General features: G+C 33.0%; 1 protein-coding gene and 1 long non-coding RNA gene across 9 annotated transcripts; one reads left to right on the plus strand and one right to left on the minus strand.

Moving 5' to 3' along the window:
- Positions 1–306: 306 nt before the first annotated feature.
- Positions 307–11,449, plus strand: LOC104088849 (uncharacterized). Of its 8 annotated transcripts, XM_070181716.1 has the most exons (17): positions 309–501; positions 1,114–1,377; positions 2,254–2,514; positions 2,900–2,935; positions 3,007–3,066; positions 3,171–3,203; positions 3,305–3,496; positions 3,585–3,831; positions 3,925–4,847; positions 4,964–6,175; positions 6,834–8,614; positions 9,012–9,189; positions 9,318–9,457; positions 10,079–10,211; positions 10,589–10,732; positions 10,842–10,934; positions 11,119–11,449. In XM_070181716.1, the coding sequence occupies exons 1-11, from the start codon at positions 423–425 to the stop codon at positions 8,498–8,500; spliced, it is 4,974 nt and encodes a 1,657-aa protein (XP_070037817.1). In that variant the 5' UTR covers positions 309–422; the 3' UTR covers positions 8,501–8,614; positions 9,012–9,189; positions 9,318–9,457; positions 10,079–10,211; positions 10,589–10,732; positions 10,842–10,934; positions 11,119–11,449. The 8 variants fall into 8 exon arrangements, with proteins under 8 accessions (XP_070037821.1, XP_070037817.1, XP_070037815.1 ...); XM_070181720.1 differs by having other exon boundaries at positions 307–501; positions 5,750–6,175; positions 9,012–9,457; XM_070181714.1 differs by having other exon boundaries at positions 9,012–9,457.
- Positions 11,450–11,560: 111 nt separating this feature from the next.
- Positions 11,561–12,768, minus strand: LOC108947603 (uncharacterized). The gene is made up of 2 exons (XR_011409856.1): positions 11,951–12,768; positions 11,561–11,808 (listed from the first exon to the last, which is right to left on the minus strand). It is a non-coding gene; the product is annotated as an uncharacterized lncRNA (long non-coding RNA).
- Positions 12,769–16,714: the final 3,946 nt, after the last annotated feature.

The raw sequence follows: 16,714 nt of genomic DNA on the forward strand, positions 1-16,714 counted from the left end.
ATATAATAATAAATATAAAGGAAAAAGAGGCGCATCAGATATGTCCTGTTATCGTCAACTGCTCTCTATTTTAGCTTTTCTTGAAGACTCTTCAACTTCTCAAACCTAATTCAGTTTCTCACCCCAATTTTCCAACTCCTGCCTACCTCAACGTCAGCCAATTTTTTTGATATGTATCCAGCGCTTTCATGCTTTTACGTTTGTCTACAGTAGTTTTTCTTCTAAAATTGTTGTAGTCAACCCTGTTGTGGTTGCTTCAGAAATTTTCGATATTGAATTACACTATCAGAAGAAAATAGAGTTTTTTTGCTTTGGAATCAACAGACTGAGGGGTTGCCAAGAAGCCCTACAAAATTCCACTTTACTTTTGCAAAAGACTCTACAACTTCTCGCAACAAATTCAGTTTTTACGGCACTTTGACATGGAAGAACAGAAAAAACTCGCAAGAAAAAATCGAATATGCATACAGAAACAGAAACAGGCTAAATTTTCCTCGAACGGTATGAAATTTTAACATTATATAGATCATGAGTAATTTTGCAGTTCTTTAAACAATTGGACGTAAATTCGGTCTCTTACTAAATCTTTTTGTTCTACTATTTGTTCAGTTTCATAGATGCATTAGATTCTCAAATTTAAGTATAATTTTAAAAAACATGTGTCCTATATATCGACGTATTTTCTGATCCTTACACCATAGTACTCTCTATTATGCTGTGTATGGTCTTTCTTCCGAATATGCATTATTTGATATATCATTGCATAAATTTAAAATAATTATGTCATATGTTTTATCATTTTTGATATGTTTACCCATCCCGTGCATCTTATGCATTTTTAAAATTTTAGAGCATTTGTAATTTTTAAGTATTTTTGATGATTAGTCGTACAGGTTTGTCGTCTTTATTAGTGCCTTTTATACCTGTTTTACTCAGTTGCAAGTAGAGAAAAATCACAATTCTAATCAGCATATCAATTCTTATATACTAACCTTTAATGATAGTTATTGTCCTTAAACATCCTATAGATTATTTCATTATATTGGTTTTGATAGTTTTCCAACCTTTTTCCACTTATAACAGTTACCTGTTTTTTTATTTTATGGTTTACAGACTTTATCCATTCTACTACTATCAGACGGAATGCTTTTGAAAAAGGAAAAACAGAACAATCATTAACGGACATAACAAATCGTCTGAATTCCCCTCAATTATGTATTGCACCCATAAAGATTTGTGAACAAGTTTCATCATCTCAGTCTCAACAACAATATCCAAATTCAATGCAACAACAACATTTGCGATATGATTTGTCGCCTTCAAAATTGCAAAGCGATCATCTTTTACCAGATTTAAATGAGTTACCATTATTGCAAGGTAAATATTTGTGTAAATTTTGTTTTATCTTATTTTGAAAATTTGAGGAAGTCAAACTTTTGTGTCGCTATACTGAATCTCAACAAAAATATAATTTTTTTTAATTTATATACTTTTTTCTCATATGCGTAATGGACTGGCCAGTAGAATAATTTATAAAATAAAAGCTTAATTTGCTGCCATTATTTGCTTTTGTTTATTTTATTAAGTACAACATGTTTGTTATAATTATAGAATTATTATTTTGTATGAATTTTCTTTTTTGTCGTTCTACTTTTGAAAATTTTATTAAGCGATTTATCTTCTCTTTTGTGATGTTTATTTTTTTTAAAAAAATATTTGTTTGGTTGATTAGGCTTAATCTTTAGAATACTTTTAAATGAAGTTTTGTTGGCCATCTAATATAACATGTTGTTTGATAGGGGGTTTACAGTTTCATTGGAAGTATGACTAATTAGAGGCGAAGTAAGATTTAGTTCATGTTTGTAATGCGAGATTTTAGCCAAAGTTAAACCTTATTGATGGGAGTCGGTTTGTATTTGACCTCTATATATACTCTTGACCATCTTTAATTTCATAAGTTTGCTAAGGTACTACCTTTAGTTTAACTTAATGGAATGAGGTTGAAACTAACGGTGACACTGTTAAAACACAAAAATCAAGAGTTTTTTTTTAAGTTAAACCCAGCTATAGAGTTATTTTTTCAAGGTCAATATTGCAATAAACTTATACTTTTTCTTGACCATGAAATATAAAAAATGCTACATATTAAGTTTGTTTACATAGAATTTAGGATATAAATATTGGTTTGATAGTTTTCCTATCTTTTTCCACTTCTAACAATTAGTTTTTTTGTTTTTATTTTATGGTTTACAGAATTTGTTGATACTACTATCATAGGGAATGCTTCTCAAAAAGGGAAAACAAAACAATCATTAACGGATATAACAAATCGTCTAAATTTCCCTCGATTTCGTACTACCCCCATAAAGAGTTGTGGACAAGTTTCATCTTCTTATTCTCAAGCACAATATCCAAAATCAATGCCAGAGCATAATTTGCGATATGGTTTGTCGAGTTCAAATTTGCAGAAAGGACATCTTCTACCGGATTTAAATGAGATACCATTATTTCAAGGTAAATATTTATGTTTAAGTTATTTAACTTATTTTTGAAATTTGAGGAAGTCCATTATTTGTGCCGCTATATACATCTCCACATAAATAATGAAGTTATTAATTTATATACGTATAACTTATATGCGAAACTTTATGGGCAACAGAATTATTTAAAAAACTAAACTTTAATTTGCTGCCATTTATTTGCTTCTCTTTATTTTCTCAAGTACAACATGTTTGTTATTTTACAATTCTACTTCTATGAGTTATTTTTTATTTGGGTTCTACTTTTGCAATTTTCATTATTTTAAATGCACCCCTATAATTTCAAATTCAGTATTGCATTATACTTTTTGTTCAATATGAAATTGAAAAAAAGGCTAACAATTAATATTTATGTTTAGAATTTGAAGATGACAATATTGATGGTGATATACCAGGTATGCCATTTAACTCACCGCAACTCATAGTCATACATACAAGTTTATTAATTTTTAATTTATGCATCAAGGTCATATGCAATCCAACGTACAAATTCATGATGCAAATGAAGATGACGATGTATTTGAAGGTATTCACATATAAACTCATCAATGTTCGATAATGTTAAAATGTATTAACAGTTCCAAATATATTAAATTTCAAATTTTAAGATCTAATTATTATTATTTATAGATGATGAAGTAGAGAGCTGGATGACCAATGAAGGTAAGTATGACGTATTTTAAAGTTACATATACAACATAATTTTACTTTCTATATAATAAGTACTTTAACTTTATCTCTTTATTTTACTCTCATAAAACTAGAATACTGGGATATAGGAGATGCCAATTATGAATGTGAATATTGTGGGGCATATTTCTGGTTCGAGGAAAGAGTTGACAAGAAGTATAAAAATAAAAAACCAGTTTTCACTTTGTGTTGTGGTCGTGGAAAAATCAAGCTACCAAATCCAAAGGAGCCTCCTTCGATTTTGAAGGATTTATTGTTTGGATCAGGTTAATAGATAAATTCATTTAATTAAAATAATGACACTATAATTTTTGCATATATATATCTGCTTTAGCCAAACCTAATTTCATGAAGGTGCAAAAAGCAAACATTTCAGAGAGAACATTCGAACATATAATTCTATATTTGCATTTACATCAATGGGAGGAAAGGTGGATTTTTCTGTCAACAAAACAAAGGGACCTAGAACATTCAGATTGTCTGGGCAAAATTATCATCAGATTGGAAGCTTATTGCCTCCGGAGGGATCTTCTCCAAAATTTGCACAATTGTATATCTATGATACAGAAAATGAGGTGGAAAATAGAATTCATGCTATCAGGTTAGCATAGACAATTGCTTACTCAAAATATTTTTAAATTATATTTTTTATAAGACATACATTGTTAGTTGAATTCAATACTTTTCTTTACAGCCGTGGTGAAATGAACAATCAACTTCATGCTGAAATTGTGAATGAGTTGAAGCAAATGCTTGATGACAACAATATTCTTGCAAAGTCATTTAGAATGGTAAGAGATCAATTTCAAACAGACCGGACCTCAAATGTTAGACTTAGATTGATAGGGAAAAGAGGCTCTGATGGAAGAAGATACAATTTACCAACAGTTTCAGAGGTAGCTGCTTTGATCGTTGGAGATTTTGAACAAACAAGGTCTGACAGAGATATCATAGTTGAAAGCCAATCTGGACAACTACAAAGGGTAAATGAATTAAATGCAGCATACTTAGGTTTGCAATATCCATTACTATTTCCGTATGGTGAAGACGGATACCGAGAAGATATTCCTTTAAATGATATTGATGATTCGACCAGTGGAAGGAAATGTGTTAGCACGCGTGAGTACTTATCATATAAAATTCAAGAAAGGAAGGATGAAGTTCCAACAATTGTGTCAGCTAGAAGATTATTTCAGCAATTCTTGGTAGATGGTTATACAATGATGGAATCTTCTCGATTGAGGTTCATTAGGCTTCCTCAAAAACAATTGAGAGCACACTTTTATAAAGGGTTACAAGATGCTGTTTTACATGGTGACATAGAACCTTCTTCTCAAGGACAAAGAGTTATACTTTCTTCCAGCTTTACGGGAGGTGCACGCTACATGTTGCAAAATTATCAAGATGCCATGGCAATTTGCAAATGGGCGGGGTACCCTGATCTGTTCATCACATTTACTTGTAACCCAAAATGGCCAGAGATTACTAGATTTGTGGAGAGTAGGGGATTATCTCCAGAAGATCGTCCCGACATTTTAACAAGGGTTTTCAAAATCAAGCTGGATCGCATGATAAAGGATCTACGCGACAATAAAGTTTTTGGAGAAGTAAAAGCAGGTACAATTTTTATGTTCTAGAAAATTATTACATTATTACATTAATTTTATTATATGCTAATATTAAAAATAACTAATATATAAACTTAATGATCTAATTATATCTTTATTCTTCAGTGATTTATACAGTTGAATTCCAAAAGCGAGGCTTGCCTCATGCACACATCTTGCTTTTTCTTCTGAATAAATACCCAAATGTCGGAGATATTGATGGAATAATTTCAGCAGAATTACCAGATAAAAAAGTAGATCCTTATTATTATAATGTTGTTACAAATTTCATGATGCATGGTCCTTGTGGTACTGCTAGAAAATCTTCTCCGTGCATGCAAAATGGTAGATGCACAAAGCACTTTCCAAAAAAATTTGTGTCATCAACCACAATTGATGAAGATGGATATCCAATTTATAGAAGAAGGGATGATGGTAGAACTGCAAAGAGAGTAGGTATTGACTTGGATAATAGGTATGTTGTACCACACAATAGATTTTTATTATTGAAGTATGGTGCACATATTAACGTGGAGTGGTGTAATCAATCACGATCCATTAAGTACTTATTTAAGTATGTTAATAAAGGAAATGATCGTGTCACCGCAGCTTTTTCTCAAAGTGTAAATAATGAAGACTCGGGGGTCGTTGATGAAATAAATATGTATTGTGATTGCCGATACATATCACCTTGTGAAGCTGCTTGGAGAATTTTTAAATTCCCAATACACCATAGAGAACCATCGGTAGAAAGGCTATCTTTTCACCTACCAAATAATCAGACAGTCATATTTTCGGATGATGATCCAATTGATGCAGTTGTCAATAGACCAACCGTTAAGGAATCTATGTTTTTAAGCTGGTTTGAAGCTAATAAGACATTTCCTGAAGCAAAAGAATTGACTTATGCAGAATTCCCTCTAAAGTTTGTGTGGAAACAAAATCTAAAAAGATGGGAAAAAAGAAGAACATCTGCATTTTCTATTGGGAGAATATTCTTTGTTCCACCTGGATCTGGCGAGCAATATTACCTTAGATTGTTGTTGAATGTCATTAAAGGTCCAAAGAGCTATGAGGATTTAAAAAATATCAACGGTTGTGATCATGAGACTTTTAGAGATGCATGTTATACTCTGGGTTTATTAGACGATGACAAGGAATACGTGGATGCTATAATGGAAGCAAGTAATTGGGGAATGGCATCATATCTTAGGCAATTATTTGCTATGCTACTTTTATCAAATTCAATGTCACGTCCAGAAAGTGTTTGGCAAGCAACATGGCATTTACTATCAGAAGATATCCTTCATGAAGAAAGAAGAATATTGGATCACCCAGGTACTTATTTAATGCTTACAATTTCGAGTTATGATATGATACTTCTGAAGGATGGCTGATTTGCTTAACTTTATTAATTAATTTTCTTTTTAATTACTTCATTCATATTAATCTTATTGTTCATTGCTTTTTATATTTTTTTTCAACTTCATACAAAATTCATTCCAGAACTTAAGGTTCGTTAAACAATATTTTGTTATGTTTATGTCTTTTTACTATAGTGTTTTCTTTAGATCATAGGAATAATATTGGTACTAATTAATGCACTTTCCAGACATAAATACTAATAAAAAATTAATGCATTGTATTTAATGCCCTAAAGCTTCGGAAAAGCCTAAAATCGCTCTTATGCATTCTCTACTTTAATTGAAAATATTTCAATTCATTATTTTTGGATATCAAAACTGACTTTTTTGATACATTACGAATAATAAAATGCATCTTCACATTATTAGTACACTTTAAAAATAAAATGAACTACATGGTTTGGACTATATTATTCCTTCAAATTCTTTGTACGTTAAATGTGCTTTAAATTCATGTAAACTACTATTGAACACTATACTTTTTCATTAATCTTATTATTAATCTCATGTGGCTAAACTAAACTTTAACATTTAATTGTATTTCATTATTTTATATTTTTATGTTATTTCAGAAGCTGACCTAACAGATGAAGAATTGAAAAATCGCTGTTTGCAAAAGCTTGAAATTTTTTTGAAAGGTTGTGGAAGAAGTTTTCAGGATTTTCCAACAATGCCAAGGCCAGTTTATAATACGGAAGAAGTTGACAACAGTAATAGATTAATACGGGATGAATTGCGTTATAATAAACGCGCTTTGGTGGAGGAACATCAACAATTAGTAAAGAATTTGACAGATGAGCAAAAGTCAGTTTATGAAAAAATAATAAGAGATGTGAATGAAGACAAAGGTGGATTTTTCTTTTTATATGGTTTTGGAGGAACAGCCAAGACTTTTATTTGGAGAACTCTGTCTTCTGCCATAAGATCTAGAGGAGATATTGTGTTAACTGTTGCATCTAGCGGGATTGCATCTCTGTTGTTACCAGGTGGTCGAACAACTCATTCAAGATTTGTGATTCCTCTAAATGTAACTGAAGATTCAACATGTAATATCAAGCAAGGTACTCCTTTAGCAAATTTAATTATTAAGGCAAAGTTGATTATTTGGGATGAGGCACCCATGATGCATAGATATTGTTTTGAAGCTCTTGATAAAACTTTAAGAGATATTCTTAGGTTTAAAGATGCATCCAATTTACACCTACCATTTGGAGGTAAAACAATTGTTCTTGGTGGTGACTTCAGACAAATATTACCTGTCATTCCAAAAGGAAGTAGGCAAGATATTGTTAATGCTTCTCTCAATTCTTCTTATTTGTGGCCTCACTGTCAACTCTTAAAGTTAACAAAGAATATGAGATTGCAAGGTAATGAAATAGGGACACATCTAGATGAGTTGAGAGTTTTTTCAGATTGGATTTTGGCAATTGGCGATGGTATAGTTGGTACTTCTGTTGATGGCAATGAAAAAGTCCAAATACCAGATGATCTTTTGATAAAACAATCTGTTGATCCAACATCTGCAATTGTAGAAAGTACATATCCGGATTTCAACAGTCGTTGCAATGATATAGGATACCTCCAGCAGAGAGCCATTCTTACTCCAACTCTTGATATGGTGGAATCAGTCAACGAATATATGATTTCGCTTAATCAAAGTTCTGAGAAATCATATTTGAGTTCTGATACAATCTTCAGCTCTGACAATACTTATTCAGCACTGGAACATGTACACACTCCTGAATTCTTAAATACAATTAAATGTTCTGGAGTTCCAAATCATGCTCTTACTCTAAAGGTTGGTATTCCGGTAATGTTATTAAGAAATATTGATCAGTCAGCAGGATTATGTAATGGAACAAGGTTGATCATAACTAAACTTGGAAATCAAGTCATTGAAGCCAAGGTTTTAGCAGGACAGATGGCTGGACAGAAAGTGTTTATTCCAAGAATGACATTGACTCCATCTGATGCTAGAATTCCATTTAAGTTCCAGCGAAGACAATTTCCAATCATTGTTTCTTTTGCCATGACAATCAACAAAAGTCAAGGACAGTCATTGTCTCACGTGGGATTATTTTTGAAGAAATCAGTTTTTACACATGGACAACTATATGTTGCTCTTTCTCGGGTGACAAGTAGAAAAGGATTAAAAATTTTGGTTTGTGATGACGATGGGCAAATAACTACTGAAGCTACAAATGTTGTATTTAAAGAAGTTTTTCGAAATTTAGTCTGACACTCGAAAGATAATCAATATCTTTTTGGAGGTTTAAGTACTACTTTTGTTGCTGAGATTCATTAACCAACTGCAAAAAATTCCTGTTGATGTGATTTCTGAAACATGTAATAGGTACGCTTTACTTTTCGGTATTTTTTTAAAAATATTTTCCTATTTCTCTATTATATATATATATATATATATATTGGTCATCATCTGCCATAACATGGAATAACGTTACTTCTTACATCGCATTGGTGAAGAAGCAGTGAACGTCATGTACAAAATTGGTTTGAATAAGGTAATTCATCAAGTGGATTTTGTGATATTGCATCAACTGTAATATGTTTTGGCTGGCTAAAATAAAATTATGGATGTTTCCATATACTCATTTTTTTGACTACTAATCGACCTACTAATTTTTTTGTTTGTCTTTTATTGGTGTGATACAACAAGATTGTTTCTCAATATGCTTATTCCTAAGTTCTACTACTTCATTATTCCATTATGTTCTTTCTTACTTTGGCAGGAAATGTATGATCAAAGTCACTATTACATTACTGATGACTTCTCCAATTAATGTTCGAATTGTTAATTTGTTCTCATGGCTAGAAAAAATTGTTATTTGATTATCTGATCGACATGAGGAGCATGGGAGAAAGGATTATTCATCATGTAGAGCTCTGCAGTTTGGTGGCAGAGTAACAGTACCTAACCTAAACTGATCTTTATTGTTATCTTCATTAAATTCATTGTGATTAGTTAGTTGTTTAGACGTGCAAAATACTGGAGGCTCAACTATGTCTATCTCGGGTGTTATCGCCTTTCCGTGCAGAGAGTGGTGATAAGGAACTGTCTGTTCATCCGAGACACACCAAATTTATTGTGACTAGAAACAACAGAACCAAGATTGTTTTGGTCGGGCTTCAGGGAGTTGTCAAATATGTTGTTGGGCTAAGTGGTTGTCATTGACTGGTGAGGCCTCATTCTTTTTTAAATTGTGTATTTTGTTTTTTCATTTTACCCATAAAGGTCAAGAATGATTCTTCTTCTCTTTGACAGCTTTACTTAAAATAACTGCTAAAATGGCTTCTTAATTAAGTTACTCTTAATGTTGTGTTATTCTCTTAAAATTTAATTACATCCGCAATGTAAGTGCGTTACATTTCATTTTTATTCTTATTATTCTTCACACTCTTCATGTAATTGGTTTATAAAGTAATATTTTCCTGATATAAACAAGTTTTGCTGCAATTCCAGCTCAATAGTTCAGAAAAACAAGTTATAGTCTGTCAGACAAATGAAAGAGTTGAAGAATGTAATAACTAATAACGGTTCCTGAACAATGGTTTTATCACACTTTCTATCCACAAACCATCTAGTCCTTCTACTTCTTCCTCTGTCTAAGACTTGAGGAACGCTATTTTTAAAGAAGAACAGGGCATGTATCATTGTTATTCTGTTCTTTTTTCACATTACAACAATATTGGACACGAATAAAGAATCTGTAACTTGAAACACTGCTTTAGTAAAACATGAAGTCAATTATGTATTGGGTCAATTACTTACTAAAAATACTACTGATGCACTATCCAGGTCTGTTAAAGATATCAATAAGCATCAAATTATTAGACATGAAGCAGCCAAACTATTCTTTCTCAAAGCAGATGTGGAACACATTACACTTCTGAAGAGTTTTCGAAGTAGGAATCATGGAGATGGAAAAAAGGTTGACCTCAAAGAATGTCCATGATCTAAGCTTTAGAAATAATGTATTAAGTATCTTTGGCAGAATGTGCAAAATCTTTGTCACTTATTGCAATGCAAATCATAATGTTTAGCATCAATATACAAATGGCTTCTCATATACATGCACAGACATTGGTTTTTCTTTATATATATATATGATCTGCTCTATTATACACTACTAATATTAATTACCTCTATGGTATGTTCCATATGTTCCTTTTATCCTTGATTAAAAAAGGAGACAATATGTATTTTTTTCTGTTAAGTCAAGGAGTAAACTCTGTATAATTTCTTTACTTTCATTATTTGATATTACCATTTAGCTCTAATTATTCATCGTTTTCTTTCTGTTCTCAGCAACAGAGAACATTATGAATATATAGTGGCGCAAGGGAAAATTGTGCAAAAACACATTGGAAATCGTCTTGATACAACCAATGGGTTGCTAGAGGCAAAATGGATTTTTGTAATGAGCAACTCAAAAAACTCTATGCAGCCGAGGTGAGTGGTAAAAGTTACTGCGAAAATGCTTTTTTGATTATTATCCTGCAAAAAAAGGTTTGTTTTTCTTTTAATAATGTGAAATATTTGTTATTATAATGCCTTTCAGAAGAAGAGAGAAATATATCATCATTCCAGCTTTCTTGCTGGTGGGGCTACATTAGCAGCTGGAAGACTAGGGGTAACAAATGAGATACTTAAGGTAAATATCTGTTGTCATTGTATTGAACTGTTGCGTCAGATAGTTACACGATATCTCAAAAACTAAAGCAATCAGGTTTTTGACATCAAATCTTGAGGACAACTTTAGGCACTTATGACAGTATATACGATCTTATAATTGTTGGCTTCATAATTGTGCACTAATAAGGAATCTGATTTTGTAGGGTGATCGTATACATGCTTCAATCGGAAAGTATGTTGTTAAGTTTTTTAGGAACAAGATACATGAACTTCGCTTATATCGTATGAACTACTTTGTAGTCGGACCAAATAATTTGAAGTTGAGGACTACGGCACACAACCTGAGGCTGACATTTACTCAAAAGACATTTGTTGAGGAAACAAATGACCCTTCATTTCATATGAACATCTTTAGATAGCCCTAACAACAAATTCATAGAGATAGCCCGATAGGATTCACCTATTTTTCTTTTCGTTTAATTTTTTTTAATGCAGCCAATAAATATAGTTTGCAATATATATCTCTTTCTAATATTTCTCTATGCTCTTTTTGGTTTAAAACTATCCGCGCATCGCGCGGGTAAGTATACTAGTTACAGAAAATAACATGAAATGAAAATTAAGAAACTAAAAACAAAGAGAAAACAAAACAAAAAATAATATGAGGCAAGTCTGTCCATTAAATTCATTTCCGCTATCTATTTTACGTTTCAATTTTTTTTTCTTCCTTCTACTGTTCTTTTCCTTTCTTTTCCTATTCCTTAATATCCCTCTCAATTCCCCATCCCTTAGTTCAGGGATATACTTCTATAGAATTTTTTTTGTCCTGTTTGATGCTTCAAGGCGACATTATGTAGCAGCACATACTGCAGGTCCATGCAACGATCATCCTCCTGATCATCCAAGAACATGTGCCATCAGATTCTCAAATCAAAATATTTTCAGATTATGAAGATCATGTCTCCCTATAAAAATGGTTTTAAAAATTGTACTCCAATGTATTCATATATAAGCCAAGAATTACAGGAATCTCACCCGCATATCAATTAAGGAGCAAAATTAAACCTCTAGCCACACAATGATGATATCATATTATAGCGAGACAGAATACAAACAAAACCATAAGTTTCTTCCCGCGTACCCATATATGTGTCATATGGTCCCAAATATATCGCATTGGTCTCAAGTAAGTTCAACCCTGTAATAAAAGAAACTAGTGTCCTCATGGATGGATTAGAAAAAATCATCGTCATATATAATTTTACCTTCGAAATATGGGAGGTATAAAATCCCTCCCGATCTTATAAACTCTTTCAACCTTTTTTGTTTTGCTCGATCCAAGATGAAATAGTCACTTTTTGTATTTTTATTTGAGCAACTTTATGGTTCTGAATAACGTGGAGGGAATATATGAATGGTAGCATATCTCCATTGTTGGTATATTTATAAGTCTGGTGCCGGAGACTTTAGGGATTCTTTTTTCCACCATAAATAAGAAATATGGAAGATTGCAACAGTTATTCTCCCAATTGTTTGTTTCATTAATATGCGAATAATGATCAGGTAACTGCTACAAGTATTAATGTCTTTATGTTGGTATGCGATTTTTTTATGTATGTGGGTAAACGTTTCTATTATAACCTCATGATGAATATGTCAATCGTGGGACGTGACTTTTGGGTGGAGGTGTAATTAAGAGATTGGGGAACGTGACTTTTGAATTTTTTAATTTAGCACATAATATTAAATGGGAATATAAGCATAAAAAGTAGGAAAAAACTCAAAAATCTGAAAAAATAGATAAAATATGATTCTTGGCATAAGAGATGTGCCAAGTCATCTCTTTCATGCCCTCTATTATTATATATATATATATATATATATATATATATATATATATATATATATATATATATAAATTGGTAGTAAAGCGTAAATCAAATTGGATATAAATGAGGGAAGAGGGGTATTTATACTTTAGTCTTTACATAACTGCTCTCCTAGTTTCTCGCCTAGACGTAACTCGCATTATCTACTGGAGACGTGGATTTCGCCGATTACGTTTACATGGGGCATAACTGATGGGCACAACTATGGGTGAGTCCCGCATATCTCGGAGTCCGGTTCACCAGGTGAGTACCTATCCAGACTCTTGTGGCTTCCCGATATGTTGATTCCAAGGCTTTCCTTGACCGAAACGAATCACACTATTCTCGAGGGGATTATTGTATCCTAGATTTTTGGCTCAAGGTGTTGGGATATACTATTAACCATGCAGTTTAGACATAATATTGTATTTTATGATTTATGGAATAATTGTTTATTTAATTTATTCAATTCAATAAAGTAATATTTTAAATAAATCATTTGTTACATGTGTATCCTTTAGTTATGTAGTAGACAATTTAGTGTATGAAGTCTTAACTCATGCACAGAAGATTAAATTGTCGGTTCTCATAATTAATAAACTATGTTCACAATCGAAGATATTATTGGGCAAAATATCTTGATGATTGTAGCACAAGATTATAGTATAATTTGTCTTGATTATGTGAGTGGTTTTACTCCGATTTCTTGTGCTAGTATACTTAGTGTATATTGAACGGACCAAGTAGAGAAAATATATTTTTGTACTGAATATATATAAAATATTTTCTCTAATTCATTGAATGAGCTTATACTCCTAATCTTGATATAATTATTATGATCAATGTGATTTATTTATTGTTTTGATTTATCAAAAGGTACAATTCTATTCAAAGTTAGTGTATGCCTGATAGATTGGACAATAACAAATAACATTTATGAAATAATAATTAGTTGATAGAATCTATGATTCGTTTTTGAGTTTGATGATACCCCTTTATGTAAGCTTATAAGTTTTCATGTGAAAACCCGGCCGATGAATTTTGTATCCGTCACATGAAATAGTTTAAGCGGAATTATAAAGGATTTAATTAGTTGATTAAATTAAATTTTTAGTGATTTTATTTAATTGACTGGTATTTGGGATCTTAACATGGGGAGTTAAAATAAGTGTTAGTGAATTTTTAAAATTTATATTGAAGAGTTCAATTGCAGTTTTTTAGTGGAATAAACTGCAATTAATTATAGTAGGAATTAATTCATGCAAAATTTCGAATTAATACTATAATTAGTAACCTCTTATTATTTATGTGGTCCCTGCTATACCTAGTAAAAACCTGGACTGACTTGGGTAAAAAGTGGGAGAAAAATCATCCGGTAGAGTTAGAGCAGGATTCTACTTGCACACACAGAATCCTACACGTTTTTGGAGCTCTTTTTGGCTGAAAAACGAGTCTACATAAGGAAGACATTTTTCACCCAATAACTGTTTTTTCAGAGTTGTATTATTTTTGCCTACTCAAAGCAATTTCGTCTAAGGTCTTACTAGGACCATAGCAGAAGACTACACTACTAGAAATCCGGTAAAAACCGACCAAAAAAACCGACCAACATTGGTCGGTAATGGCCAAAAATCGACCAAAACGCGACCATTTACGTGTGGACGGTATTTTTGTGGTCGGAAAGGCATACCGACCAAAGTTGGTCGGAATCAAAAAAAAAAATATTGCAAAAAAAACCGACCAAAATTGGTCAGTATTTTAATTGTGTAATAAAAAGATTCACCATCTGGGAATCGAACCGGGGTCTGTACTGTGGCAGGATACTATTTTACCACTAGACCATTGGTACATTTTGTTTTAAGACTGTCTTTTATTTGATTTATACTCTTTAATTGTATTTTCGCACGAAAATAATCGACCAAAGTTGGTCGGTTTTATTAAAAAGTAAAATTACCGATCAAAGTTGGTCGATTTTTTTAAATGACCGGCCGAATTAACCGACCAATTTTGGTCGGTATTTTTAATATTAATTTTTATTTATTTTAATTGAAAAACCGATCAAAGTTGGTCGGTTTCTTGAAATATAAATTTCGCGGGATTCAAAAATAGTTTTGCCGTATTTTTGCGCCAAAGAAAACCGACCAAAGTTGGTCGATTTCGTAAAAAAAAATTTAAATTTTTTTTTTTTGAAAAACCGACCAACTTTGGTCGGTTTTTTGACCGACCAAAGTTGGTCGGTCGACCTTGGTCGGTTTTTGCCGAATTTTTAGTAGTGCTACAACCATGGATTCTTGCTCTGTGGAGGACCTGTGCAATGATTTCAAGAGGTTAGTGGTTTCTAATCTCGTAATTGTATCATTGTTTAGTTTACATGTATTTGATGCTTAAATTGTATGCTTGCTTCTGCTGCGCATGTTCTAACACAAGGGACTGAGCATGATAAGACGTCTGACTGGGAAATACTTACCATGTGTCACCTATCACACTAGCCATGTGTCATGGTCGTATTTTATCAGTATAAATAGTCCTCACTTTCAGATAGTTTCCGTAAAAATATCCGGGAAGTAGAAATATTTAAGCGGGGAATCCCACGAAACTGCCATCGTTACTTTTGAATTTGAAGGGACATGAGTCCTTTCCGTTTAATGCTCCGAGTACGTAGCAGACCTCAATTGTCGGTGAGGTTAACAAGGTAATGATGACTTTCCCAAGTTTATACATATTAGTCCTTTCCCTTTCCGTTTAAGCCTCTTTCATCAAAATTACTTTGTCGTTGCTTTCATCGCTGTCCTCTATACTCTTCTTCTTTTGCCCTTTGTAATCTCTCTTTAAAATTCAAATCTAAGGTCTCCAAATATGGCATATTAAAGTCCCGATTCTCAAATAAAGATGCCTTCTTCCTCTACCGTCTTGAAGTTGTTGAAAGAATACCATCGGCAGTTGCCAATGGTGAAATTAAAAGAATGTTGAATACTCTACCGCCGACCAAGAATAGCTAGGCGAGCAAGATGGCTGCTGACTGATCTTCTTCTAAGGGCGAGAATTTGAGCCCCTCCCGGAAAGGACTGTATCTAAAATAGTCCTTAGCGAACTGGATTTAATGGCAGACTTTAAGGTCTGGGACAAGACTGACAAACAACCTGGTGATCGAAATACATTTGTGGTCGAATTTGCATCTTTGATTACCCGGGACCATCTTTCTACCATCCGGTATGACCGGGGGTGGATTGACGAGAGCATTCAGTTTCACTGTGTCTAGGGAGATGAGTGGTTCTGTCACGCCCCAAACCTGGGAGGCGTGGCCTGCACCCGATGCCATACTTGGCCCGAGATATCACTTTGTAACTATGAACTCCGGAGGGGTAGTCCTCAACTGTAAGACCCCGTTAAATTTTTTTAATGATTTAATATTTTAAAGTGCGACAACGGTATTCGGGAATAACGTATTCGAGTATCAAAGAAGACCTATGGAGTGGAACCACATTATTTGGACATCAAAAGTGTTTCAACGACGTCGCTTCTTAGAGTATAAGTGGTATCACATTAAACAAATGAGCTCCAAATTCAGTTTTGATTGAAGCATTAGATCTGTATTGAAATTACGGAGCCATAGCAAAAAGAATCGTCGAATTCGGACATCGTATGAGAGTTATGCCCATTCCCGTGTCAGGAAAAAATCATTTCCCGTCGCCAGCGCCCAGGGTAGTCGGGGCGCTGTCCCTGGCGTTGGGATTTCTTTCAGCTACTGGAACCAGCGCCACAGGCAGCCCCCGGCGCTACCTGTGGCGCCCAAAACGCTATATACTCATTTCGGGGTTCATTTTACCCCATTTTTCTTGGCCGAACTTTGGGATTTTTCTCCACTCTCTGAAGACCTCCAACTCCCCCCATCTTCAAGGTGAGTAATCCCTACTAATTTTATGTTTCATTC

This window comes from Nicotiana tomentosiformis, chromosome 7 (genome assembly GCF_000390325.3).
Source record: "Nicotiana tomentosiformis chromosome 7, ASM39032v3, whole genome shotgun sequence".
NCBI classification, from domain to species: Eukaryota; Viridiplantae; Streptophyta; class Magnoliopsida; order Solanales; family Solanaceae; genus Nicotiana; species Nicotiana tomentosiformis.

What these genes read in the sequence shown, in the direction of transcription:
- LOC104088849 (XM_070181714.1), top strand. Translation starts at nt 423, where the DNA reads ATGGAAGAACAGAAAAAACTCGCAAGAAAAAATCGAATATGCATACAG. An exon ending in TATTGATGGTGATATACCAG is followed by an intron (nt 2,936 to 3,006) that starts GTATGCCATTTA and finishes TTATGCATCAAG; the next exon opens with GTCATATGCAATCCAACGTA. An exon ending in GAGCTGGATGACCAATGAAG is followed by an intron (nt 3,204 to 3,304) that starts GTAAGTATGACG and finishes TCATAAAACTAG; the next exon opens with AATACTGGGATATAGGAGAT.